Genomic DNA, 26,429 nt, shown 5'->3' with positions numbered 1-26,429 from the left:
TGTAAGATCCTCTTCCCTCGATGCACGGAACACGGCAAGGTCCTTTCCTTACGTGGCAGGTAGAATAGAAACTGTTAGCTCCTTTTAATTTTATTTATTTTTATATTCTTGTGCCTTAGGAATCTATAAAGGCGTCGCCTCATCTTGTAGTCCCAGAGCTTTACCTTGCAATCACCGCCTCCAGATACAAATGATGCCTCAGTTTTGTGAAAATGCCCTCCTCGAACAGGTCAATCGTGATCATCAACGTTGTCTAGTTCTCTTTGGATAGTCCCATAACTAAATTAATCTTGGTCTGCGGTGGATCGTTTCTCTCCGACCGATGACATGGATCCCCTTACCTACGGTAATTCTCAGGAAAAAAAAAAAAAAAAAAAACTTTCTATACATTAGACGTATTTTGACATATTTAACATCTGCGGGCTCCACACCATAAAACAAGGGAATGATCTGCCTTTGGGTTTTAACATCTCTATAATTTCCCAGAGTCACCACTGCGATTCAGCATGGTGATTTAGAAAAATGGAATGTCAATAATTGCTTCCTTAATTACATTTCTTCCTTCTTGAGACCTTCTCATTTGTATTCAGTGGTTAACAAGGAATCTGCATCCTTAATTATAATGATCTCGCTTCTAACCATCGGGCTCATTGATTTGAATTTCCTTCATTGTGAAGTTATCATAATTGGACATGTGATTCCTTATTATCTGTCATGTTATGGTAAGGATGCACAGACCCTTAGTTAGTTTTGTTTGACCCATCAAGTGGTGGTTGACATGGTTGACTTGCAGACAAGGATAATGTGAATGGTAGTTATCTGTATGCTGGGCAATTTGTAATTAATTTAGATTGTCATCCTTATTATCAATCGACAATTGCTTGCTGGCTTATATTACAAATGGTAAATGGAGTTCGGTTATGAAATTCTGAAACTTATTCGATGCCTGACCAAATGTTATCGCATTATAATAGCGAATCCATAATGCCCAGCTCGTATTCTATGTGACCATACTTGACATAATAGTGATGATATATATCCAACTAGTGTATATTATCTGTACATTGTCACTCTGAATGTTGTAGCTGACATCAAGCTAGAAAGATATCGCTATAATATCGAGGAGGAGATGCCATTAAAATTGTGTTAGAATAAGTGTTGTTTATATACTTCAGATTTGTATATTCGATTTGCATATGCGCCTTTCAATGCTGATGCTATTATGAGGAAACTTATCGCTGCTATTGTATCAGATTGCACACTATACAAATAGAACTCATAGTTGTTATCACTTTCATCCAACCTTTGCTCTGTCCTTATAGTATTCAGGTCTTTAGGATCTTCCTTTCAGTGGTAAAGCTTTCTTCAAAGGAACCTACTCTGATACCATGTTAATTTCTAGGATCGTTTCTGCAAATGTGGAATCATAGCCATTGTTATTGATGATGTCCAAATGCAGCTTTAGATCTCATATAAATATGAGAGGAGACATGTCCTTATGGTGTAATCATCATTTAAATAATATTATATTGACATGAATAATAATATATATATATATATATATATATATATATATATATATATATATATATATATATATATATATATATATATATATATATATATCGATATATATATATATATATCGATATATATAATATACAGTAATATATAGATGTATTATATACAATAGTATATATAGGAAATACTGATTAACAATAACAATTATGTATATTAGATTGAATCAATCCGACTGAAGCTACAACTTTAACACACATCTTTTGTGAAGCTACCAAAGTTGGACTGCTGTACAGATTGAATAGGTTAACATTGGATTTTGCATTTCTGGTGTGAAACATTAGAGCAATTCAGAAGATAGGCCTTGTATTAAATTTGTGATTTTGATTAATATAACTGTGAAATCTTAGGGTTGTGGGCCTTCTTCTGAAGGCTTTGCCACAAAATTTTGAGTCCGTGCATACTGTTCCATTTACTTTTGTGGATGCTGTTAGATAGGTTTTGCAAATATTCTTGAATGTTTTTTGTTTCACATAATCTCAAGTTTCTATTACCCCAGTCTATCAGGCGTCTACAATGGGGGCAAAATTCACCAACAATAAGCATGAGCATAGCAAATATCCAGAAACAATAAATGTTTATAGTCATACATATATACATACATAATTGTCCCATACCACCCGACAAGAGGACATGCACACACACACACACATACACATCTATATATATACATATACTAAGTCACAAGATTTGCCGAATTTCATCCAAGAAGTTTGAATTTCAGCAAATTTTAACCATTTCTGAATTTCATACAAATTTTATGATATTTAATATAATATTGTTATTTATAATATATAATTTTAGTTTGATATAATATTGAGTTATTTAGTATAATTATTTAGCAATGTCAAACTATTTTGACAATTTTCTTGATATATTAGTAATTACTTATATTTATGAATAAATAAATTTATACGAGTTCAATTTAATGTCAATTTTTTTTGAATTTTTAACGTTAATTTCATCCGAATTTTATGATCGATGAACTCGAATTTGAATTCGAACCTAGTGACTTAGTACATATATATGTCCTCTTGTCAGGTGGTATGGGACAATTATGAATGCATGTAGTGTGGAACAACAAATGAATGGTCATTGGAAATGATTAGACGATTCTATCCCTTGATGGTTACAGGCTCAGAGTTGCATCAAACACTGGCAGTAAAGAAATATAAGTTCATTTGGTAGTCAAACCCTGAATTGTAAAAATATATGCTTTTCTTGATGTGGCAAACTGAATATTAATGCTTTGTGATGCCTCCGAGTTTGTCTGCATTGGACCTTGGTTTATATGTAGAAAACTAAGTGTTTATTATCATTAGAATCATCCATTGTCTCTGTAAAGAGTATTGATCCTTGGACCCATAAGTGTAATAATAGATGCTTTCCCTGGGGCAGATAGCGTGGAACACGAAATGAATGGTCATTGGAAATGATGAGATGATTCTATCCTGTGATGGTTACAGGCACACAGTTGCCTCAAACACCAGCACTTACAAAGAAATATAAGGTTCTTATTATCTTAATTATATTTGGCAGTAATCTTCTCAACCCTGAAGTGTACAAATAGACGCTTTTCTTGATATGGCATACTGAATATCAATGCTTTGTGATGCCTCCCAGTTTGTCTGCATTCCACCTTGGGCTTTATGTAGAAAACTGAGTGTTTATGATCATTAGAATCATCCATTGTCTCTGCAAATGGTATTGCTCCTTGGACCCATAAGTGTAATAATAGATGCTTTTCCTGAGGCAGATACTCTGAATGACAGTGCTGTTTGGTACACATTCTGGGTTGATCTGCTAAAGTGGATCAGTTTAATGAAGAGTATGCTTTTGGAATCAAAACTCAGATAAAATAGTACTAGTTATGGTCAATTATTCTATAGCCTCATAAATTGATTCTAATAAATGTGCTGTTTTATATCTTTGCATAGCCTTACCTGATTGGTATTTTTTACAATTCATCGTGAGAATCTAAGAGTATATTCAACCAAATAAGACAATTTTAAGAAAGGACAAACTGTAATGGATTGACTTCCCCAAAGATGACTTTGATTTCACAAATATATGAATCTGGAATAGTATCATTAGATGTGCATTTTTTTCCTCTGTATCCAGAAATACTATAATGTGTATTCCTAACTAGCAGTCTATTGTGCTTTTTGCACACTGCAGGCCTTGTGGTAGTGACTGTGGCATTGTAAACGTGAACATTCCAACTAATGGCGCAGAGATTGGTGGTGCATTTGGTGGTGAAAAGGCAACAGGTGGTGGCCGTGAAGCAGGGAGTGATTCATGGAAACAGTACATGCACCGTGCAACATGGTATACTGCATTCCATTTTATTTCCTTTTTAGCTAGATTTATTTAATGCCTTTCCAGTATTGCATCTTGCCAAAATGACTATTTTTTTGTCTTTTCATATATCAAACCTTTTTGCAAGCAGTTGCAATGATTTCCTGGGACTCATGGAACATGTAGAACCCATATGTCAATAGTATGCATTACAAAGGCTTTTATTATGTTTCAAGGCTGGTTCAAAGTGCTGCTCCTAGCTGTTTTCCTGATTTTTTTGTCAAATTAGTGATAAAATTATTTTTCCATGGCATATAAGATTCTTGTTTTGGTGTTCGTCTTTTGATAACCTCTGACTTTGATGAATTGTCTGATGTTATTTAAAACTTGATGTGATCAAGCTTTTCTTGTTCAAGTTGTCATGAGTTCTCCTTTGTAGATTAGCACAAACTGGAGTCTCTGACACTTTGAAAACCTTCTTGATGATGGTGGAATATCACTCATTTCAAGTTGCAATACATCTTTTGTTTAGTTGCATGAGTGTGCAATTAATTTGGTGAAAAATCTGTGTGCACATCCTGACTTCCCATATAGTACTCTGTTTCATGGTACAGACAAAATATGCAACACGTTCATGGGGATTTCTTCCTTTGTTGGCACCATTCAAAATAATATTCATTAAATATCCCATCCTTTATTGAAGTGTTTTGCCTGGAAAATGTTTGGCTGATTTTTATGGGCCAATTCAAGGCAGTATTTATTTCAAGATTTGGAAACATAAGCCACAGAGTAGAATCCCATACAGCTTACACCAAACATTGCCATATGTCTGCTGGAGTTATGGGCTGCTTTATTGAGCTGGTTGAATTGTAATATTACTCAACAGTATCCTGGACATCTCCCATCTATTATCATTACCACCGTTTATCATTGAATGAAGCACAGTAAGATGTGGTCCTTAAGGGACAATACATAAGATGCATGGTTATACAGTGCAATAAACAATCCCATTGAAACATGAAAATGAGGATTTCTGGCTTCTATGACCCTGTTAAAGGCTCAAAGACAGCAAGCAGGTGTTGGTTTTATGTTAAACTTGTTTACTTCCTACCCACACCTCTGCTTAGTGTTTTCTATATTCTGAAGTTTGACCATCATCTCCTTTTTAGAATTGACAAAGAAGCTGATAGTTTTCTTTCACGTTAATAATAATTATTGAGTGCAAGAGTCACTTATTGATAATATTTGTGAGATGAAGCCTAATAAGGCACTTTATGGACCAAAAGCCTTTACAATCCAGAAGCTGAGCATAGGCTGTATCTCGTTTGGTTGATGATTTAGTATCCTACTGAGTTCGATGCCCTTTTGTCTTTTGAATTTTGCCAATTCAAACTGCCGCTGTGTTACAGGCTTGTTATACTCACTGTCATTTTTTGTTGTTGAGGATTTTAGATGTAGATTAATATGTATTTTTACCACCGAATGTAGCCCCCAGAAGTTTTCTTGAATGTGAGCTTGAATTAGAAGACATTATCTGACAACTTTAATCTCTATTGGTGTTTTGTGTTAGATTTTTCCTTTTACAGATCTTCAGTCCATTGTTTGAGCTTAAATTTGTTATTAGACTGATTGTTGTAAACATATTGCTCATACAGTACAATCAACTATGGGAGAGAATTGCCACTAGCTCAGGGGATCAATTTTGGATTTCAGTCAAACTGAAGCAAGTGAGTTCTCTTCTGTTAGATTGTGATGGTAGTTTTTAAATCTAAATTGTGAGAATTATTTTTAGTTACAAAATGACGGTAGATTCTTGTTTTTTTTTAAGGTATTGATAGGCATAATGTCTTGCCACTGTGTTACACTTCGAACCACAGGGAGAGCTATTGTTTGGATCTGCAGTCTTCCCAAAAAGAAGGGACTATGCACATGCTTACAATGCAAAGCTCAGTATGAAGTAGGAGGATAGATTCATCACTGGATATATTTAGATAAATCAATAAATAATGATGCAGTATTTAAGCATGGATTATTCCGAAATGGAGATTACTTGTATTGAATCTATCTTATAGACAATTAGTTTTGTAATGATTTTGCTATTTTTACAGAGATGATACATATGGAGATAGATATCAACAAATACACAATTAATTATTAGGAATATTGCTTTAGGATTTTGAAATACGCCCAATTCATTTTCTTTCTGTCTTTTTGCAAACCGCACTACAAGGCCAATGAAATTCACAATGTGACATTCTTGTTGTTTTAGTAGTGCATATTATTGTCTGCATTCGGGATCTCATGTTTTTCTAGCTTGGCTTCAATATATAGCTGCACCTTTACCTTGCTGGCTATTTCTGGACTGAATTACCTAGTCTCTTGGAAGGGTGGCCTTCTCAAAAATTTCATTGCTATACAAGTGGGTGATATGCTGCATGCTTGAAGAATCATGTATATCAATCTACCCAAGGCTTGTTCCTAGTGTCATTCCTTTGAGCACAAAATCAAAGCTCTAGATAACCACAGAACCAAGCCTGAAGGATGGACTAATGAAGGTGGATGGAATGGACACAATAGAGGGTTCATGTTGTCACCAACAATGGAGGAAGTTCATAGGTTGGGGCCACATTGCCCAAAGCCACAACATTGATTCCTAACTCCTGTTCATTAGCCAACAACAATGCTTAATCCGCTTTTTGAAAATCCCTTAAGGAGGTTTGTAAACTTTTTTAATTAGAGCATAGTTAGTTTGAGCAGTCCTATTTTCATTCCTCGTTCACATCAGCAATTGAATATCATAATAGGAGTAGGAGTCACAAGTTCCAAAGTCTGCAAGAGCTTTTGCAGAGAATAGGTTTCAAAGGGCCTTGAGTCTTGAATACAAAGCAGGTGAAAAGCACAACCTGCAAACCAAGCGAAAGATATACATTCCACAACAAAAAATGGGGCTGAGATACAACATAACGTAAACAAAGCAAGGGGTACTAAGCATCTCACAACGCCCACAAACACCAACTGGTGGTCAAAGAAAGAATAAACATTAATTCACTAGAAACAAAGCAAGGGGTACCAAGCATCTCACAACTCCCACAAACACCAACTGGTGGTCAAAGAAAGAATAAACATTAATTCACTAGACCATCCAACAACAAAACAGGGAAACAAAGTTAAGATTTCCTCTTAACCCCCAACTTTTGGGAGTTAGGAGCACTGCCCAAAGAATGTGGGGGAAATTTCTTTGAATGTTTACCTTTAATAGTGATGCATCCCTCTTCAATCTTGGTGCCACTATATTAGGATTAATGCGATAGAAATAACAATTACATGCAAATATAACCAATATCATAAAATAATAAATCACATAGAAGAGAACACAAGACAAAGATTTAATGTGGTTCACCTACTCCTTGGGCTACATTCACCAAATAGTGAGTCTAATATTCTTATTATCTAGTGATTACAACTTGATTACAATCCGTAAACCCTTATAGCTCAATAATGTCATAAAAAGCTACAATCTCATAATACATTATAAAATCCCTAGCCCTAAGCCATTTTATACAAGATTTTTGCCGCTTACAAAATTAGGGCTAGAATAAGTTGTCCAGTAGGACCCTACAGGGGGGGCTGCCTCTAAACCACTATAGTAAAATATGGGGGAAACCACTAGCCTTTGAGTTTGGTTAGGCTTGACATCACAACAATTGAATGCTAGGCAAACGAATCAACATAAAAATTGGAAACAAAACATATGGGGTCAACAGATGAACCAAATTTGCCCGTCTCAACGTTTTGGATAGGGCCAACATCCCTAACCTTCCCCCTAGGAGCCTCCATAGAAGCCAAATCATCATCAAACTATACACAACCAACATTTTGATCATAGACAACAATAGAGGCACCGAATAATGCTACCTCAAAGCACCTGCACACCAAGAGGAGGATTTCTTAGATTTAATTTTTTTAGCCTCATACTTTGCCGCAACATGCCCGTTCATAAAGCATTTTCTGCATCTAAATGGGAGACCTTCATAATCTAAAGGCTCAATCCAAGAACCAATCTACGTAAGGCTTTTAGAAGCATCTATATGAACAAGAATCCTTACATAGGTAGAATGCATTATGTGTGAGGATTTTGAATCCACCATTAAGAAATCATCTAAAGCCTCACCTACTTCCTCAAAAACAGAATTGCGCCAAAGATGAATAGAGAGGTTAGGAAGTCGTACCCAAATAAGCATCTTACAAAAGGATTTAGAAGCATGGTTAAAATCCTTATCCCAAGGTTTAACCATCAGAGGCAATTGATTTTCTCATGTGAAGAAATGATCACAGAATGGTTCTCCTATCCTCCACATTATTGAATTTGATGATAAAACAAACCTTTTACTAGAGGAAAGATTTGAACAAAGTTAATGATATATGGATCCAAGTGCATGAAGTCCCTTGAGGCTAGGCCAAAAACCCCTAAATCACAAACCACAACATCCTCCTCAAGGGCCAAAGTCCATTGCTCAATGTCTAAAGCTTTTTCCTTACCCAAGTTGATTGAAATAGACTGGGAGGTGGGAAATGGGCTTTTTTGGTTTTTGTTGTTTATTATGTCATATTGCCATTTTTTTAATCATTTATCATTAGCAAGGTGATGGAGGGATATGAATGTTGTTGAGAGACAAGTTTTCAAATTGGGCTTTGTGTGTCTATTTCAACATGGATAGCAAAGTTTAGGATTTCTTAATAGTTGTGTCAGTGAATACGGTTGAAAGGATCCATCTCTATTATTGGCTTGTAGATGAGTTGCTTGAGGTGCAATGGGGTTTTAACATTGACTCAACCTCCATGTAAAATTTTTTAGTGCCTATGTTTTGTAAGGGACTCAAACTAAAGCCAAATATTATTTGTTTAAGAGCAGAGATATAGCTTACAAAGATTATTTTCACTATAATACTTTTTATTCTTTTGCTCGATGCTACTAGCATGTTTTTAAGGCTTAGGCACCCTCCCAAGATTGTGTTGTAGGCCTTTTAATAATGTGGAGTCAATTATTACATTTCAGTCTCCCGATCGATGACTTATATGATACTCCTTGTTTGATATCTTCATGTAGCAAGGGAAATTGTGACCAATGATGATGGTATTGGACGTGATGTGCTCCCTTAACAATTTTTTGATTCCCTCTTCTTTTTTGTGACTTGCATTGAAGTAGTCTAAAAGCATTTCATACCAAGTTCTAAGGAAATATGATCAACAAAGGAAACATAAGTTTAAACATAAGGCTTTGGATAAAAATTTGCTCAACATTCCCAATAATTAGTCTTCACAATTGATTTTGGAACAATGCTTGACTAGATTTTGTGGCCATATTTGCAATGTTTTCTATTTTAATCTACACTAAAACATGGGTTCTAGCGTTTACATGTGCTTGATGACTTATTAACACATGAATAAATCATGTGATGTCTAGACAAAATAAAAAGTACACTAGCACAGAGGCTAGTAGTCATTCTCAAGAGTGAGAGGGATGCTCACTCACTGCGTGTGGAGAAGATGATATTCAAGAACAAATTTTCTAATTTTCTAGGTGTAGTCATTAGAATCCCTAGAAGGGGGAGCCACTAAACGAAGCACCAAATGGACTTTTGGCAACACCAAGGGAGTGTTGAGGAAGATGTACATTGTTAGTGGACTCTTGAGAAGAGTAGGAGTATAAGGAAAAGAATGGTCGAAATGGCCATAGGTGGCTACATTAAAAGAGTAGGAGTGGTATCCACATGGTTTACAGTAGGGGTATTGTCTAGATTTGTAGCAGAAGTGTGACTTGGATTTGCAGTAGGAAGAACACCCAGATTTGCAACTAGGGCTTCATCCTCATCATTGACTTGTGAGGAGCCCTTGGAGGTAGAATTAGAAGCTCGAATGATCAAATGACCATAAATATTAGGTGCCCTATGTTTTGGTTTTTTTTGAGTCAATCAATATGTTTGCTAATTTGTCTGTTTGTTTCACCATTACTAATATTTAGTTTGAAAATTTCAAGCTTTTTCATTCCATCAAACAAAGATGTGCTTTTGTTTATATATATTATTTTCTAAATATTTTACTATTTACTTGCAAATATAATATCATATAAGCTTGGTAGATAAATATTTCTCCTAAGATTCAAATGACACTAACTTGGTTTGGTTTGTGGGCATTTGTGAATTAGTATATTGCATAATGATGAGATGATGGATGATTAGATTGATTTGGTTGTTAATAATTGAGACTACTATCATGGGTCTTTATCATGATGTCACTAACAACTTGGTTAACAATTTAGTCAAGAAGCATTTGACAAGTAATGTTTGAGTGGTAGTTCATCTACTTGGTTTGGGAATCTAGGTAAAATTTTATGAGCGAACTTCATCTAGGAGATAGTTATAAAGGTATCATAAGATAAACAATCGTAGCATTACAAGAGTTCATCCATCAACGAGTGATGATCCTTGTATCCAAAACCATTTTTATTTTATGTAAATTATGTCCAAATATAGACGTTGTTTTGGTATCTCATTTTAATAATGAAACATTGATGCAAGTAAATTTTAGACTATTGAATCTATAAACGAAACACACTTATCATTCAAATGTCATTTTTTTGATTGATACCTTTCATTGGATGAATTTGTGTTTCAAAGTAAACTTACCAATCTACACACGTTGATGATGGATCATAAATTATGATTTGAACGTTGATGACTTCAGCACAGCTGAATCCATAAACTAAGCACACTCGATCCAAATTGAAAAATTGCCCTTTGTAAGAGAGAAAACATGTGATGGGTGTGAGAAACTTGAGGGGTATGAAATACGTTTTTAAAGTGTTGTCCTAATGGATTTGATTTGACAATGATTATGTTTAGGCATTGGTCACTATGCACTAACTAATGACAACTATATTTTAAAATTGGTGTGCGTCATCACAATCCTAGTAAATCTAAATATCGTTTAAATGATAATAGATATGTCAAGAGTATTTCTTGATAGTACTTATCATTTGTTTCTACGAGAATATATTCTTGAGTATTGTATACATAAATGCCTCAATAAAAAGGACCTCCATTATAATGAAACCTACATAAACCAATAATTTTTTTAATTAAGATATCATTTAAAGAATACTCAATATTTTTTTACTATGACACCACTACAACATACCTTCTAGTACCACGAGGACATAGGGACGGCTATACCTTATGGCCATTTTCTTGTAACGAGATGCTTTAGCCAATTGAACAAAGGACCTCTTTTGAGTTATATGTTGAAAAACTTAAATTGTTTCTACTTTTAGCAATGTCTCATTGTCATCACTTTTTTTCAAAGCAACCTAGCAATCAAAAATAAATTTCTAATAATGGTAAAATGATATTTTTAACTATTTAAAAAAATCAGAAAGATTAATGCAAACAAGATGAAATCTCCATGAAGTTGGTCTATGTGACTTTTAAACTGAACACTTAAATGAATACTCATAGATGCTTGTGTAGTCTAATCTAGTTTTTTGCATTGAGATTTCTGTTTGCATAATATGTGAAAGTATGTTTCCTAGGTAACGATGTAAAGACGTATCAAAATTAAACTTTCACTATGATCTAATGAAATAGAAAGTCTTGATAATTTTCGTATGAATGACTTTAACACGTAAAACCACATAAGATTTGTCAAAAAATTAATGCCATGAAAAAATCCAAGAGCTAATTGAAGACTAATGTTGTAAAATACTATATTATTTTAATAAATAGGATCTAAAAAATATTACATTACAGTCAACCTTGCAATATATATACTACTAGCAATCAAACATTAAGGAATTAATTGTAGTAATTAATAACATTAAATAAATGTAATACATGTCATTAGTAGCCACCTTAGCAAATTAACCTGCCCTAACTAATTCAAGTTACATAATATGTAATAAAGTAAATTACTAATCGAAGAAAATATAATAATATAAAAAATGTTAAAAAAGTAAGAACAAGAAAAAAGAGAAGTTCATTCTAGAACCAAAGATTATAATTGAGAATAAAAGTGATGTCTTATGTTTTGCTAGACAACTATAATAGAATTTAAGCATGGGAAAAGAAGTCAACATACACTTTTAAGTGGGAGGCCTCACACCTTAATGGTTTCTTATGTTTTGTAGAGACCTCACCCCTTAATGATTCGTTAATGTAGCCTTTTCACTTTCATAATATAGAAGTCATTAAATTTTCCCTTTCACTTTTAGATGGAAGTGATTGAATTTTTCATATAGAGTTGAACTCTTCAATGAATATTCCAAGCTATCACTCTACCATTTTAATCAAGAAAAATATTAGTTGTGAGCTCAAACTCTTATACAAAAGTCTTATCTTTCCAAATATTATCTTGTGGTCATGTGGATAGATATGTAGCATTTTTCTTTTGAAAGGAGACATCAATGATTGAGAATAATATTATTATTATTACTTCTATCTTTCCCAACAATAATTTTTCTATCATAATGAAATGAAGGTAAAAGTTATAAGGTGGTAGATTTAGGGGTAGAGTGGGTGACACAAAAATAAAGGTGTTACAAATGAGTTGTACTAGATTTTCTGGTTTGCTTATTAAATAATATTTTACTATGATGAAAAATTATAGAAGCTAAACATTCATATATTTAGGGTTTCTATTCAATTTAAAGATGCAAGTAGCATGTAGCACGAGTAAATCATATTATTCATACATATTATTTATTTACAACAAATTATATTCAATAGTTTGTATTCACTTTGAACAAATACGACTTAGTCTAGTTACATGACATGAAAAGATGCTAGAAAATCTAGGTTTTCTTTGTAATGTTCAAAGAAATTAAAAATAACACAACTTCAATACCAAATTGAAGAAATTTAAATAAAAAACACAAATTCCTCTAAAATAAGATAAGTCATTTTATTAAATCAAATCTTCTTGATCGTGTGATCAAGATACAATTGATGCTCTTCTAACTTCAACAACAATGTACCATGTGATGATCTCCATTTGGACCATGCTTTGCTTATCTTCAAATTCTTCAATCTTTTTGTAAGGCTTGGATGTAAATTAACATGTTGTGATCCATGATCTTCATGTGATAGCAAACCTGACATGATTACTTTGTCTTTGAAGACAATAACCTTTTGATCTAATTGAACTTGCTTCTTATTGGTCGGATCACCTTTTAGCTTGAATATTTAATCCCATTTACTTCCATCTTCTTCTTTGAGACCAACTTCACCTCACCTAGAAGTGACTGCATCCTTTGGTGAATTTATTCCTTTCAGAATCTTCATTATCTCTCTTATGGGATTGAATTCAACTCTATTTGGAGGTGACATCTTCATTAATAGTAGGATTGCCTTCATCCTTCTAACTTGGGTGAGTTTATCTCGATTTCATTCAGAACACTTTGATTATTCAATTTGGACAACTTTGTGGGTCCACACTTTCTCTCCTCTTATAGACAAGTACATGCTCATTCACAACAAATGTTGATGTTATTATAGCTATGGTCGAATTCCTTTGGACTAACTTAGGTAACATAAAGATTGTGATTATCTAATTATATCATTACTCTTGAATCTTCTCACCTAGAGCATCAATATTATAAATTGATCTCATTGAGATACAATAGACAATAAGTACATGCTCATGCACAACAAATGTTGATGTTATTATAGCTATGGTCAAATTCCTTTGGACTAACATAGGTAACAGAAAGATTGTGATAATCTAATTATATCATTACTCTTGATGTGTGGTAGCTTCAATTGGATAAACCTATATATAATTATCTATGAGATATAGTTATATATGTGTGTTTATTATAAATAAATAAATAAATAAATAAATAAATTTTAAAAAAAAAATATATATATATATATACACTAGTTATATTTATTATAAATTAATATAATAATAATAATATTGTAACTATCGTTATAATATTAATTATTAATTAACAAATAGACATGTCCCTTAAAGGGACATGTCTATTCATGACTTACACTTATTTATATGAGGAGAGATGCATTTAGAAAACTGATGCAGAGATAAATTCAACGAAAGCAATATAAAAAAGGAACCAGCATTAACAAGAAATATATATTGAAATTTCTTCTTAATTAATTTTTCAAATGAATAGTAAATACATTTGCTCTCCTACAGATTTCTTCTCCCATAATTTCATATTCCAAAGACTTGCCCTAAACTTAAACCTAAACCTAAAACTCTATTTATACTTGCTAAGACGGTCTACAAAAAATTCTAGATTATTACAAAATAGGAAAAACAGTCTATAGAATACTCTAGATTGATAAAGAATAGGGAAGAATGACCCCACAATGATCTGAACAAATTCCAAGAAAAGATCTTATCCTAATGACAAAATTGGAATAAATTTTTCGAATTAGCATGTGCATAAAACTTGACCTAAATACTTTGTGGGTGCTCTTGCACCATACTCCCCAGGAAATTTGATCTCAAGCCAATTGAGATGAGCTCTTGTAGAGTGGTACCTTGCTTCTTGATATCTTGTTCGATCATCGACATATCATCTACATCCAAATAACCTTTGAGTTTTACCAAATACTGCTTGGACTCTTTTCCTCTTCTCTGCTTAATGACTCTGGTGTCAAGTATCCTTTCTAGTTGTGGTGTCTTCTTAAATGGTAGACGTTGAATGTCTTTTGTATCAACAATCTATCCTATATCAATTTCTTCAGAGGGTGCTTTGAATGGTGTGAGTTCTGCTATGTTGAAGATGGAAGAAATGCCAATCTCAGGTGGCAATTGAATCTCATAAGCATTTGGTCCAAACTTCTTTAATATTTGACAAGGACCTAGTTTTCAAAACATAAGTTTGGTAGATTTACCTTTTGGTAGCCTCTCCTTGAGATTTGCCCATACTAAATCTCCCACTTCAAATCTTAAGTGTCTCTGTTTGTGATTTGCATGCTTCTTATACTTGTTAGAGGTTTGTTGAAGTTGTGCTTTGACTTCATCATGTATTTCTTTTATGGCAATAGAAAATTCTTCTCTTTGGGCACTAACTTGTTGCTGTGAACTCATATCTCTTAACTCAAAAATCCCTCTAGGATGAATTTCATATACCACTTGAAATGGTGACTTTCCTGTACTTCTATTGATGGAGTCATTATATGCACATTCAGCTTGGGGAAGGATTACATCCCATTTTGCTGCATGTTGTCTTGTGAGTGTTCTTAACAAATTGCCTAAAGTTCTATTAATTACCTTTGTTTGGCCATCAGTTTGAGGGTGGTAGGCTCATGAGAATGATAAATTGGTTCCAAGTTTCCTCCATAAAGTTCTGCAAAAGTGTCCTACAAACTTCACATCCCTGTCTAAAACTATGTTGAGAGGTAGCCCGTGAATCCTTATGACTTCCTTGAAAAAGAGATCTACTATATGAGAAGCATCATTGGTCGACTTACATGGTAAGAAGTGAGCCATTTTGCTGAACCTATCTACTACAAAAAATACACTATCATGCCCCTTTTGTGTTCGTGGCAGCCTCATTACAAAATCCATCGTTATGCTTTCCTAGGGTCTAGATAGTATTGGCAAAGGTTGATAAAGTCCCGCATTTGTAGTCCTTCCTTTGGCCCTTTGAAAAATCATACATGTTTCAAAAAGTTTCTAACATCAGTCTTAAGTTTAGGCCAATAGTAGTACCTTCTAACCAATTCTAAGGTTTTATCCAAACCAAAATGTCCACCCATTGTTCCACTATGCTTCTCTTTGACAATGTTTGTTCTCATAGAGCACCTGGGTACACATAGTTGTCCTCCTTTGAAAAGAATTATCTCTTGTATCAAAAAATTAGGAAAATCAACATGGTACCTTTCACCAAACTCCATACATACCTTGTAGATGTTGCCAAAATCTAGATTTGCTACATACATGTCCTTGAGTGCTTCAATTCCCACACTTTCTAGCTGTATCTAGGAGACAGTCAGATTCCTTCTACTAAGAGCATCATCAACTTTGTTTGATAGCCCCTTCTTATGCTTGATGGTGAAGGTATATGCCTACAAATACTCCATCCATTTCATTTGCCTATAACTTAATTTGTCTTGGCTATTCAGAAAACAAAGTGCTTGGTTATTAGTATACACAACAAACTCCTTTGGCAACAAGTAGTGTCTCCACCTTTTGAGAGCTTGAACCAATGCATACATTTCTAGGTCATAGGAAGAATATTTCTACTTGGCTTCATTGAGTTTTTCACTTGAGAAAGCCATTGGTTTTCCTTCTTAACTAAGAACTGCTCCTATAGCAACCTTGCTAGCATCACATTCTACTTGGAAAACTTTGTTAAAATCAGGTAAAGAAAGAATTGGCTGCTCACTAACCTTTTTCTTAAGTAATTCAAAAGCTTCATTTTCTGATTGACTCCATGCAAACTCACACTTCCTTCCTCCTTTAATAGTTTCTAACATAGGAGCACATCTATGACTGAAATTTCTTATGAATTTCCTATAAAATGTAGCAAGACCATGAAAGCTTCTAACATCTCCAATTGTTCTCGGGGCTGGCCAGGATAGTATAGCACTTACCTTTTCTTTGTTCATCTTCAAGCTACCTTGGGAGATCACAAAACCTAGATATGTCAACTCCTCTTGCATAAACAAACACTTTTCCAAATTTATTACTAATTTCTCCTCATGAAGTCTTCTCAAAACCATGTCAATGTGCTCTAGGTGTTCTTCCTTTGTCTTGCTGAAAATTAATATGTCATCTAAATATACTATGACGAACTTGCCATTGAAGTCTTTGAGTATTTCATTCATAAGTCTCATGAAGGTACTAGGAGCATTAGAGAGTCCAAATGTCATTACCTTCCATTCATATAATCCATCATTGGTTTTGAATGATGTCTTCCACTCATCTCCAGCTCTTATTCTTATTTGATGGTACCCACTTTTTAAGTCAATCTTGGAGAAATACTTTGCACCTCCCAAACAATCAAGCAAATCTTCAATTCTTGGCATTGGAAACCTATATCTGATTGTAATCTTATTAATGGCTCTAGAATCAATGCACAACCTCTAGGTTCCTTCCTTCTTGGGTGCCAAAATAGAAGGTACAACACATGGGCTTAAGCTTTTCGTAATCAAGCCAGAATCGAGTAACTCCTTTACTTGTCTAGCAATCTCTTCATTTTGTTGTGGTGTGCAGCCTTATTGGGTAAAGTAGCTCTAGGAATGAAATCAATACAATGACTAATGTCTCGTATAGGTGGTAAAGATTTTGGCATACCTTCTAAAATCAAACCTTCATATTTATCCAAAAGTTCTTTCACTTCATTAGGATTTGCCTTCTTTGTTTCAGTCTCCTTTCTATCATTTCCAATGGGTTCTTGTGGTTGTGGGTTAGGCATCAAAAGAAACAAGGCTTAGGTTCATCCTTCATATCCCGTAAGAATTCCTTTTTATCACCCATCATAATTTTGGCTTCCCTCTCTTTATTTTCTTCCACTTCCTCGTGATCATCAAATGGAATCAATCTAATCACCTTTCCATTCTTCTTGATGGTGTATATATTGAGTTTCCATCATGTTGTGCCTGCAAATCATATTGCCAGGGCCTACCAAATAATAGGTGGCATGCATCCATGTCAACTATATTACACAAAATTCTTTCCTTATACTTTCCAATATGAAAATCAACCCATGCTTGCTCATGTATGAGAGTTTGTTGACCCTTTGTTAGCCATGAAACCTTATAAGGAAAAGGATAAGGTATTCTCCTAAGATTTAACTTCTCAACCATCTCAAGAGAAACTAAATTCTCAGTAAATCCTAAATCAATAATGACTTTACATACCTTACCTCCAGATTTGCAAGCAGTCCTAAAGATAGTTTTCCTTTGTGGTGGTTCCATGGTAGTAGGCACTGTTATCATTTGTCTGCCCTGCCAAGTTTCAAATTTTAAAAAATGTCCAGCCCGTCCAACGGCTAACTCCAAAGATAATACTATTTTAATGCCGAGCTTATAACATATGCTTTTTGGCTCGCAAAATTCTCTGTCATCGGATCAAGGCAGATCAACGAATGGCGCCATCGTGCTATGGGGAAGTTGCGCAGGATTTACGTTAGCGAGATCGTGCCCAGTTGACGCGTGTCTGGTAGGTCCAGCAGCAGGCAATTAGTTCACGGGCCGAAAAAGTTTCTGCGGCATTTTCAGCGCTATGTCGCTATGGTGTGTTGGCCGAAAAGTCTCCATAGCGACATAGCGCCCATCAGAAAAGGTTTCACGGCGAAGAGGTTCACGGACTTGGCAACATGTTTTGGCGATGGAAAAGTTTTGCGGCGGGCGGTTAGTTTCTGATGGCCGGAAGTCTCAAAAGGCGGTAAGGCGCCATGTCGCCATCGAAAAACCCACGAGTTTTCCATTGGTGACATAGCACCCAAACAGAAAATTAGATCGGCAGCAGGAGCAATCAGACAGTTGGGTCCCATTGTACCTCATCTACACAGTCAGAAGTCTGGCGCCATGGTGGCGAATCAGAGTGAGCCACGTGCAAGAGTAAAGACATGTCATCAGTTGGGCGCTATGGCAATTTGACCTCGATTTCCTCATAGCGACATGGCACCTAGTCGACACATAGCCACTCTGTGGGGTCGAGTCTTGGGCCTGCCAAGTTGGTGTTTCAAAGGACAATCAGGAGATGCCAGGTGTATGAGTTAGGGCATAGTTGGTTCACGGTCCCAATGATTAGCAGAAGGAAGGATGTGTAGAGTATGAGGTGGCCCTGACTGTTAGATTAAAGTTGATCTACGGCGGGCGCCATCGTGCTATGGAAGAGCTGCACGAGAATTATGATGGCGACACAACGCCTGGGGGACACGTGTCGGCGGGGTCCAGAGATGTCAGCAAGGATCTGTCAGACAGTTCGCGTGGCCAGTTCCTATTCATCGATGCACTGGGGGGCGGTATCCATCTTGCTTGCCGTCAGATGTAAGGCAGATCAACAAATGGCGCCATGTCGCCATGGTGAAGTTGCCCGATCTTTACTATAACGACATGGCACCCTTTTGCCACATGTTGGCGGGGCCCGGTTGCAATAGGGTATGTCGGGCAGATGTCGACAGGTGTCATTCAAAGTGTAGTGCATTCTGCTGAGGTGGTACCAGATACGATGGGCTCGGGGTGAAGCAAGTACGACACATGACGAGTCTTCACAATCGTCGGATCTGCAGAGATCGATGGCAGGCGCCATCGTGCTATGAAGAAACTGCACGACATTTACGTTGGCGACATAGCGCCTGAATGACGCGTGTCTCACTGACGGACCAGGGTTGACGGTTAACGGTTGGTAGTCGGTGCAATCATCGCGGTCAAACATGGCAGTTAGTTTTGATGTTACGACTAGATGGTGGAAAGGTGGCGCGGTTAGTTAAATAAGGTGGTCAACCGCGGAGGGACTCCCTAGGTGGCAGAATAAAGAGAGATGATTGGCCTGCGTGGCCCAGCTGGCGTATAGAGTTGAGTTGACTTTTTGACCCCGCTGATTCATGAACCAGGAAGCAAAGGTGATCGATTTTATCTTACGATCTGATCTTTGCAATCAATTCCAACCTACCAGGAATGAATGCAAGACATAGGAAAACACTCCACCGTCTCAGTCGATCCATCTACTGTGTAAGGACCATTCATTGGCGCCGTTTCTGTCTACTCGAGGCATTTCTTCAGTCGAATATATGATTTTGTACCTCAGAACCATGCTGGAGTGTGATCTTTGATCGGATATTTTTGGAGTTCGATGGCAGTAGTTGAGCAGTTAATGCAGAGCCAATTTTCTCAGTTATGCCTGAACTATAAAGGCAATTTTGTAATTTTTTCTTGAGGTCGACTCTTTCTGATTTCTGTAATTGTTCTGCAATTCTCAATGTAAAATCCCCTTTGTCTCTGAACTATATAACATTCTGTATCATCTCCTTCAGCCATCGATGTACATGTGCATTCATCTTGCCTCTCATTGGTGTATTGTTGAGATCTATAACGGGCATATTGTATCTATTCTTGGCCTGTTGGATAATATATAAGTGAAACCCTTTTCCTTATGTTATTCAGCTGGTTTTCTGATCTGTATACGGTTACTGATTGACATAAGTCTGAGTGTGTATGCCTTTGAATGTTATCTTGGTTTTGTAGTGCATATATGGGTAGAACTGGGTCTGAACACTCTATTTTGGTGCATCACCTCCGTAGTTTAGATAAGGTAGAGTTGTTTTTTGCATCTCCTTCTTCCCCTTTTCCTTCCGAGAGTAGTTAGGTGCGCCCTGATAGTAAGAGGAAGCCGACCTTCTCTGGAGACTCAACCTCGTAGTTTAAGTCCCACAGCTTGGAGGTTGTTTCCATGTTTCACTAGGTTGTCCTCGCGCATAGGCCTTGGACAAGGGTGCGAACCTAAGTGACAACAGTTTTTGGCACGCCCGGCTGGGACGCTCTTCAAACAAGATTTAAAGTCTATTGGTGTCAAAGAAGAAAGAGTTTCGGAGATTAATGCTGAAGAGGTAGTGCTGGCTTCAGTATTCAAGCCTTCAAGAGGCTAATTCTTCAAGTACTTGGCCACTCTGAACATCAACAAATCTGGTTCCAGGCCAAAGTTGCAGTGATTCATGTCCAAAGCTGAAACAAGGGCATCTTCTAGAGGTAAATTTCAATATCAAGAGCTTTCTCTTTCAAATCTTAGAAGAGGGAGAACTGGAACTTCATTATCACCAGTTAGGGGTGCAATAACAGTTAATATACCTGTAAGGTCTATCTCTACTCCTCCTACTATGCGAACTCAGCCTAGATTGCCATCAACACTCACCAATAGAACACTTGTTTACATGGCACAACCAAGAGTTCATGCTTTTTCCACCTTTAATGGTGGGAGTCCTCTATTGTTAGCCCAAAGACATGATATACCAGTATCTGCACTAAAAAGTATACCTGATTTTACTGGTGAAACTCCTATCTCCCCTTTAGAGCATATCCAAGAAGTAGCAAATGTCTGTAATATTCATGGTATTACAGAGGATGATGTGGCTGTCAGACTCCTAGCCTCATCTTTAAAAGGAAAAGCATTACAGTGGTATAGAGGCTCAGCTCATGGTTCTATAACTAATTGGGATGAACTATGAGCAGGATTATGCAAACATTTTGAGGATAGAAGTGACCATTTGTCACTTTTAGAGCAGTTGACTACAATAAAAAGAGCCCCCCATGAATGTATGACTAATTTTAACTATAGATTCCAAAAGACATGGGATAGAATACCTACTGCAGTGAAACCTCCCCCTGGTAATGCCTTCTTGCATTACCTTAGAGCTTTTAATAGTGATATTGCCACTATAATCCAAACTATGGGAGGAGATACCTTGCCTAATGCTTATGAGACAGCCATAAAAGCTGAGAACATCTTGATACAAGGAGGAAAGTTGGCTCCAAGGCCCCCTATGCCTTTCTTTCCTGATGTTCCCAACCACCAACCAGCAATGGCCCCTCTTCCTACAACTTCTACATCACAAGCCCTAACTCCAGTCCCTCAAGCTTCCACATCCTCAAATGGGATAGATGAACTCAAATAAATGCTCCAAGGTTTAGTGCTGAATACAGATAAAAGAGAGAAGACCCTGGATAAAAAATTGCAAGAGCAGGGGAGGGAGTTGAAGGACCAAGGGAAGAGATTAGAGGATAGTTTCTCTATGATACAAAAAATGAGTAACAAGGTGGTGGCCTTAGAAAGGCAGCAAGCTCAAAGTGGCAAGCCTCCCCAATTACAATATCAAGCTCCAAGTGGTGGTAGGCTTCCTAATCAGTGGAATAGCTCTTTTGATCAGGGTAGGCAAAATAGTCATGCTTCTGCTTCAAGCTCAAATCAGAACAGAGCTATAGTTCCTCAAAATAACTTGGCCCAAGATCAAGATTTCTGTCCTTCTTGCAACTATTCTTATACCTATTGCATGTGCCAGAAGGTAGAATCTTATATGGCCCTAACTGTCCAAGAACCTGCAGCAAAGAAACCATACAAGGAGGATCATCCCAAGGAGGCCTCATGTATTCAAGGACGTGATGATTGCTCTTTCATGAATCATCAGGTTGGGGAGCATTGTAATGTAAACCAGGATTCCGTTGCTCATAACACAAGAAGTAAGAAGAGAGCTGTGGAACATGCTGCCCCTCCTTCTCCTAAGCAGGCCTCAACTTGAAGTGCTACACCTCATATACAAGCAGTAAATGAACAAACAAATACTTCATAGTAGCAAAAGCAAGATTCTAGAAAGAAGGATGCAGGTGATCCTTATGTTGCCCCATCTCAACCTCTTATAAGTGCAGCTCCCAAGGTTTCTACCAAAGTTCCTAATACACCATTCAGTGTGGTAGAGCAAGTGAAGAAGAAAAATGTGAACATTTCTATGTGGGATGCTGTTGCTACCATACCAATGCAGAAGAGGATACTGCAACAAGAATTAGAGAAGATTGAACCCAAGGATCAGCCATCTATCATGGAGAGTGCCAAAAGTCTAGTACAACCAGCAAGGATGTGGAGACAAATAAAAAGGTTAGACCTCCTCCATTCTTTGTTTCTCTGATTATAGGAGGCAAATTAGTCCACAATTGCATGATAGATTCAGGGGCTAGTAGTTCAGTAATGCCTAGGTGTGTTGCTGATGCTTTACGAATGAAATATAAGCCCATTGTTAGGGATGTGTTACAATTAGATGGTAGTACTGTCAAAACTGTAGGTATACTTAGGAATGTGGAGATGGCCCTACATGCATGCCTTGGTTGCACTGTGATTCAAGACATATCTGTTGCCGAAGTCAAGCCCTATTTTTCCATCTATCTTTCAAGAGACTTCACTGCTCAAATTGGTGGATTCATATCTGCTGATTGGTCATATATGTCATTTAAGACCAGATATGGAGCCAATGCCTCAATTAGAGTAGAACCTCAAGCCCTTCATCACACTGAATCTTACAACCCCAATCCCATCAACATGAATTTCCCTATTCTAGAGATGGATGAAAATGACATAGTAAATGAGCCTATCACTTCCATAGCAGAGATTCCTGATTTCTTCTTGGATGAGTGGGCAAATGCATATCAGTTTGAGCCTATGTCAGAAATTCTTGAGACAGGCCTTAGTACATATTGCATAATAGAGAAAGAGGCTCAAGTTCCTGATCTTGTTGGAACTAATGATGATATAAATGAAATATGAGTATGTACTTTGATGGCTCAAGGAATAGAAATGGAGCAGGGGCCGGTGTTATGCTGATCTGTCCTGCACAAATAAGATACTACTTCTCATTTAGGCTCCAATTCAGGTTCATCAATGATGTGGCTGAGTATGAATCTTTGATTCAAGGTCTCTTACTTGTCCAAAAGAGAGAAATTCAAGCCTTGAAAGTATATGGAGATAGTGAGTTGGTAGTCAACCAAGTGAGAGGCTAGAATATCACCAAAAATTGCCTGCTCAAGTCTTACAAACACAGAGTCTGGGATTTTCTTGAGGGCTTCAATGCATTTAACATTTAGAGAATTCCTAAGAAAGAAAATAAACATGCTGATAGACTTGCAGCAGTGGGTACAACTTATGATGTGCCAGGGAATCTTGAGGAGGAGAAGAAGCAACAAATAAGGGTGGTAGTGAGGCCTGCCATCCCTGAAAACAACACTCATTGGCAAGTGTTTGACTCTGATGAACAAATTGTGAGCTTCTTGCAGAATGAGGCAAAATTCTCAGATAGAAATTAGTCAAGGCTGCAAGATCAGTATGGTGATCAGATCATTCACCTTAGTTCTAACAAGTTGCCCAAGGGTCTCATTACCTTGGAGAGTATCTTTAATCCTGATGATCAAATAAGAGGCAAGGGAATGAATCTTGCTGCAGAAAAGGATGATTATGCCCCAGTTACAATTGCTGATGGAAAATCTCTGAATATTGGTAAGGTATGTTCTGAAACTGAGCAAGAAAACTTTATTCAGTTATGTCAAGAATTTAATGATGTATTTTCTTGGACATATGATGACTTAAAAGGATTTGATCCTAGTTTGTTTCAGCATACCATAGATTTAATTGATAAGGCCAAACCAGTAAGGAAAAAACAGAGACCAGCGAATCCTAAGATTGAGCCCCCAATGAGAAAAGAACTATCCAAGTTGATAGAGGCTAATATAATATTTCCTATCAAACACTCATCATGGGTAGCTAACGTTGTCCCTGTAAGGAAGAAGAGTGGAGAAATCAGATTGTGTGTGGACTTTAGGGATCTTAATCAAGCTTCTCTTAAAGATCACCATCCTCTCCCTTCCATGGAGTAGATTCTGTCTAAGGTCAGTGGGTCAAGGAGATTCTCTTTTCTTGATGGATTCTCTGGTTATAATCAAGTGCTGGTTAAAGAATCTGATAGATACAAGACATCATTTACTACTAAATGTGGCACCTATGCTTATTGCAAGATGCCATTTGGATTAACAAATGCAGGTGCCACATTTCAGAAGGCAATGGAGATGGCCTTTAAAAAATTAATTGATAAGTTTGTCTTAGTATACCTTGATGATATAACTGTATATTCAAAAGATGTAGAAGATCATTTTGATCACTTAAGACAGGTATTTCTAAGATGTAGAGAGTTTGGAGTTTCCCTCAACCCAGCCAAGTGTGTCTTTTCTACAAGCCAAGGGAAGTTATTAGGACACATTGTATCTAAGGATGGGCTGACCATTGATCCAGAAAGAACAAAGGCAATACTTGCCCTTCCTCTTCCTAAACACAAGAAGGGGCTGCAAAGTTTCCTTGGTAGAATAAACTTTGTGAGAAGGTTTATCCCTAATCTTGCTACCGTGGTGAAACCTCTTACAGCCATGCTTAAGAAAGACATGGTCTTCTCATGGACCAAGGAGGGGAAGGAGAGTTTTGAAGAGATCAAGACAACCATAGCCTTAGCCCCTACTCTCATGAACCCAAATTTTGAGAAAGATTTCATCCTCTACACTTTAGGTGGTGAGTCAAGTATCTCTGCTGTCTTGACTCAAACAAATGGCAAGGATGAGGAGCAACCCATAGCTTTCTTTAGTGAAGGGCTCAAAGAATATGAAGATAAGTATAGCTTTGTTGAGAAGCAAGCCCTTGCAGTCATTAGAGCCTTGAAGAAATTTAGGCACCTCTTATCCCACAATAGGATCCATTTGTTGGTGCCCCATGCCAGTGTAAAAGACTTCCTGTTAAGCAAGGATATCAGTGAAAAGAGAGCTGGATGGATCACTAGAGTAATGGAGTATGATGTTGATATTTAGACTAACAAGTTGGTAAGAGGGAGAGGATTGTGCAAGGAAATGTTACCAGACCAGGACTCTGATGAAGAGGCTGCTATGGTAATAATAGAGCAGTAGGAGGAAGGAAATGTTAATGGCCTAAAGAGCTGGATAAATAATATGAAGAGCTTCTTATCAGGGAATGGATACCCGCAGGGATTGGACAGAGCTAAAAGAAGACAATATAGAATGCAGTCCATTCCCTATGTTGTAATTGATGGTATCCTATTCAGGAGGGATTTTGATGGGACCCGGTTGAGATGCATTGAAGAGGATTAGGCTGGGAGGATGATTAAAGAACTTCATGATGGTCCTGATGGTGGCCATTTCTCTGCAAGAACAACTGCCATGAAGATCATGAGGGCTGGTTATTATTGGCCATCTTTGTTTCATGATTGTTATGGATATGTGAGAAAATGTGAGAAGTGTGCTTTCTTTTCAGGAAAATAGAGGCTTGCAGCTCTCCCCCTTCATCCTATTCAAGTGGATCAGCCCTTTACTCAGTGGGGGTTGGATTTTATAGGTCCCATTAATCCTCCATCTAGTGCAGGCCATAAATGGATTTTGGCTGCTACTGATTATTTCACTAGATGGACAGAGGCAGTTTCCTTGAAGGATGCCACATAACCATTAGTTGTTGAGTTCCTGGATGGGATCGTATCTAGGTTTGGTGCTCCTTCTACTATTATCTTAGACAATGCTAAATCTTTTGTTGGAACCCAGATTTGTGCATGGGCAATGAATCACAATATCTACCTGAGCAAATCATCAAATTATTATCCCCAGGGTAATGGTTTGGTTGAGTCTTCCAACAAGAATCTGATCAGAATCATGAAGAGGACAATAGAAGACAATCAGAGGGTCTAGCGTAAGAAACTAAGAACTACTCTGTGGGCTGATAGGATAACACCCAAGAGATCTATTGGGAATTCACCTTTTGTGCTGGTATATGGTAGAGAGGCCAGACTCCCAATTTCACTAGAATTCTCATCTTTGGAGTTAGCTCATCAGCTGGAATTGATTGAAGATAGTGCCATGTCAGTAAGAATGGCAGAGCTGATTGAACTGGAAGAAAAGAGAAACAAGGCTATGCAAACCCTAGAGACACATCAACAATAGATGAAGAATTTTTTTGACAAGAGAGCCAGAGTCAGAACCTTCAGAGAGGGAGATTTA

General features: G+C 36.8%; 1 protein-coding gene across 14 annotated transcripts in view; it reads left to right on the top strand.

The window, feature by feature from the left end:
• Positions 1–6,058, top strand: part of ALDH7B4 (aldehyde dehydrogenase 7B4) — a 118,445-nt gene extending 112,387 nt beyond the window's left edge. For 9 of the 14 annotated variants that reach the window (XM_089815326.1, XM_089815317.1, XM_089815318.1 and 6 more), the window contains exons 15-17: positions 3,757–3,906; positions 5,532–5,603; positions 5,705–6,058. In XM_089815326.1, the coding sequence (XP_089671452.1) occupies positions 3,757–3,906; positions 5,532–5,598 (217 nt within the window). In that variant the 3' untranslated portion in view covers positions 5,599–5,603; positions 5,705–6,058. Of the gene's footprint in view, positions 1–3,756; positions 3,907–5,531; positions 5,604–5,685 lie in introns of all 14 variants that reach the window. The other 5 variants (XM_089815327.1, XM_089815328.1, XM_089815329.1 and 2 more) reach the window with 2 other exon arrangements.
• Positions 6,059–26,429: the final 20,371 nt, after the last annotated feature.

The sequence above is a fragment of the Cupressus sempervirens genome, chromosome 2 (genome assembly GCF_028749045.1).
Source record: "Cupressus sempervirens isolate cs-2001-9-10 chromosome 2, ASM2874904v1, whole genome shotgun sequence".
Classification (NCBI taxonomy): domain Eukaryota; kingdom Viridiplantae; phylum Streptophyta; class Pinopsida; order Cupressales; family Cupressaceae; genus Cupressus; species Cupressus sempervirens.
Note: the sequence above shows the minus strand (reverse complement) of the source record. Positions and strands in the feature narration are given on the sequence as shown.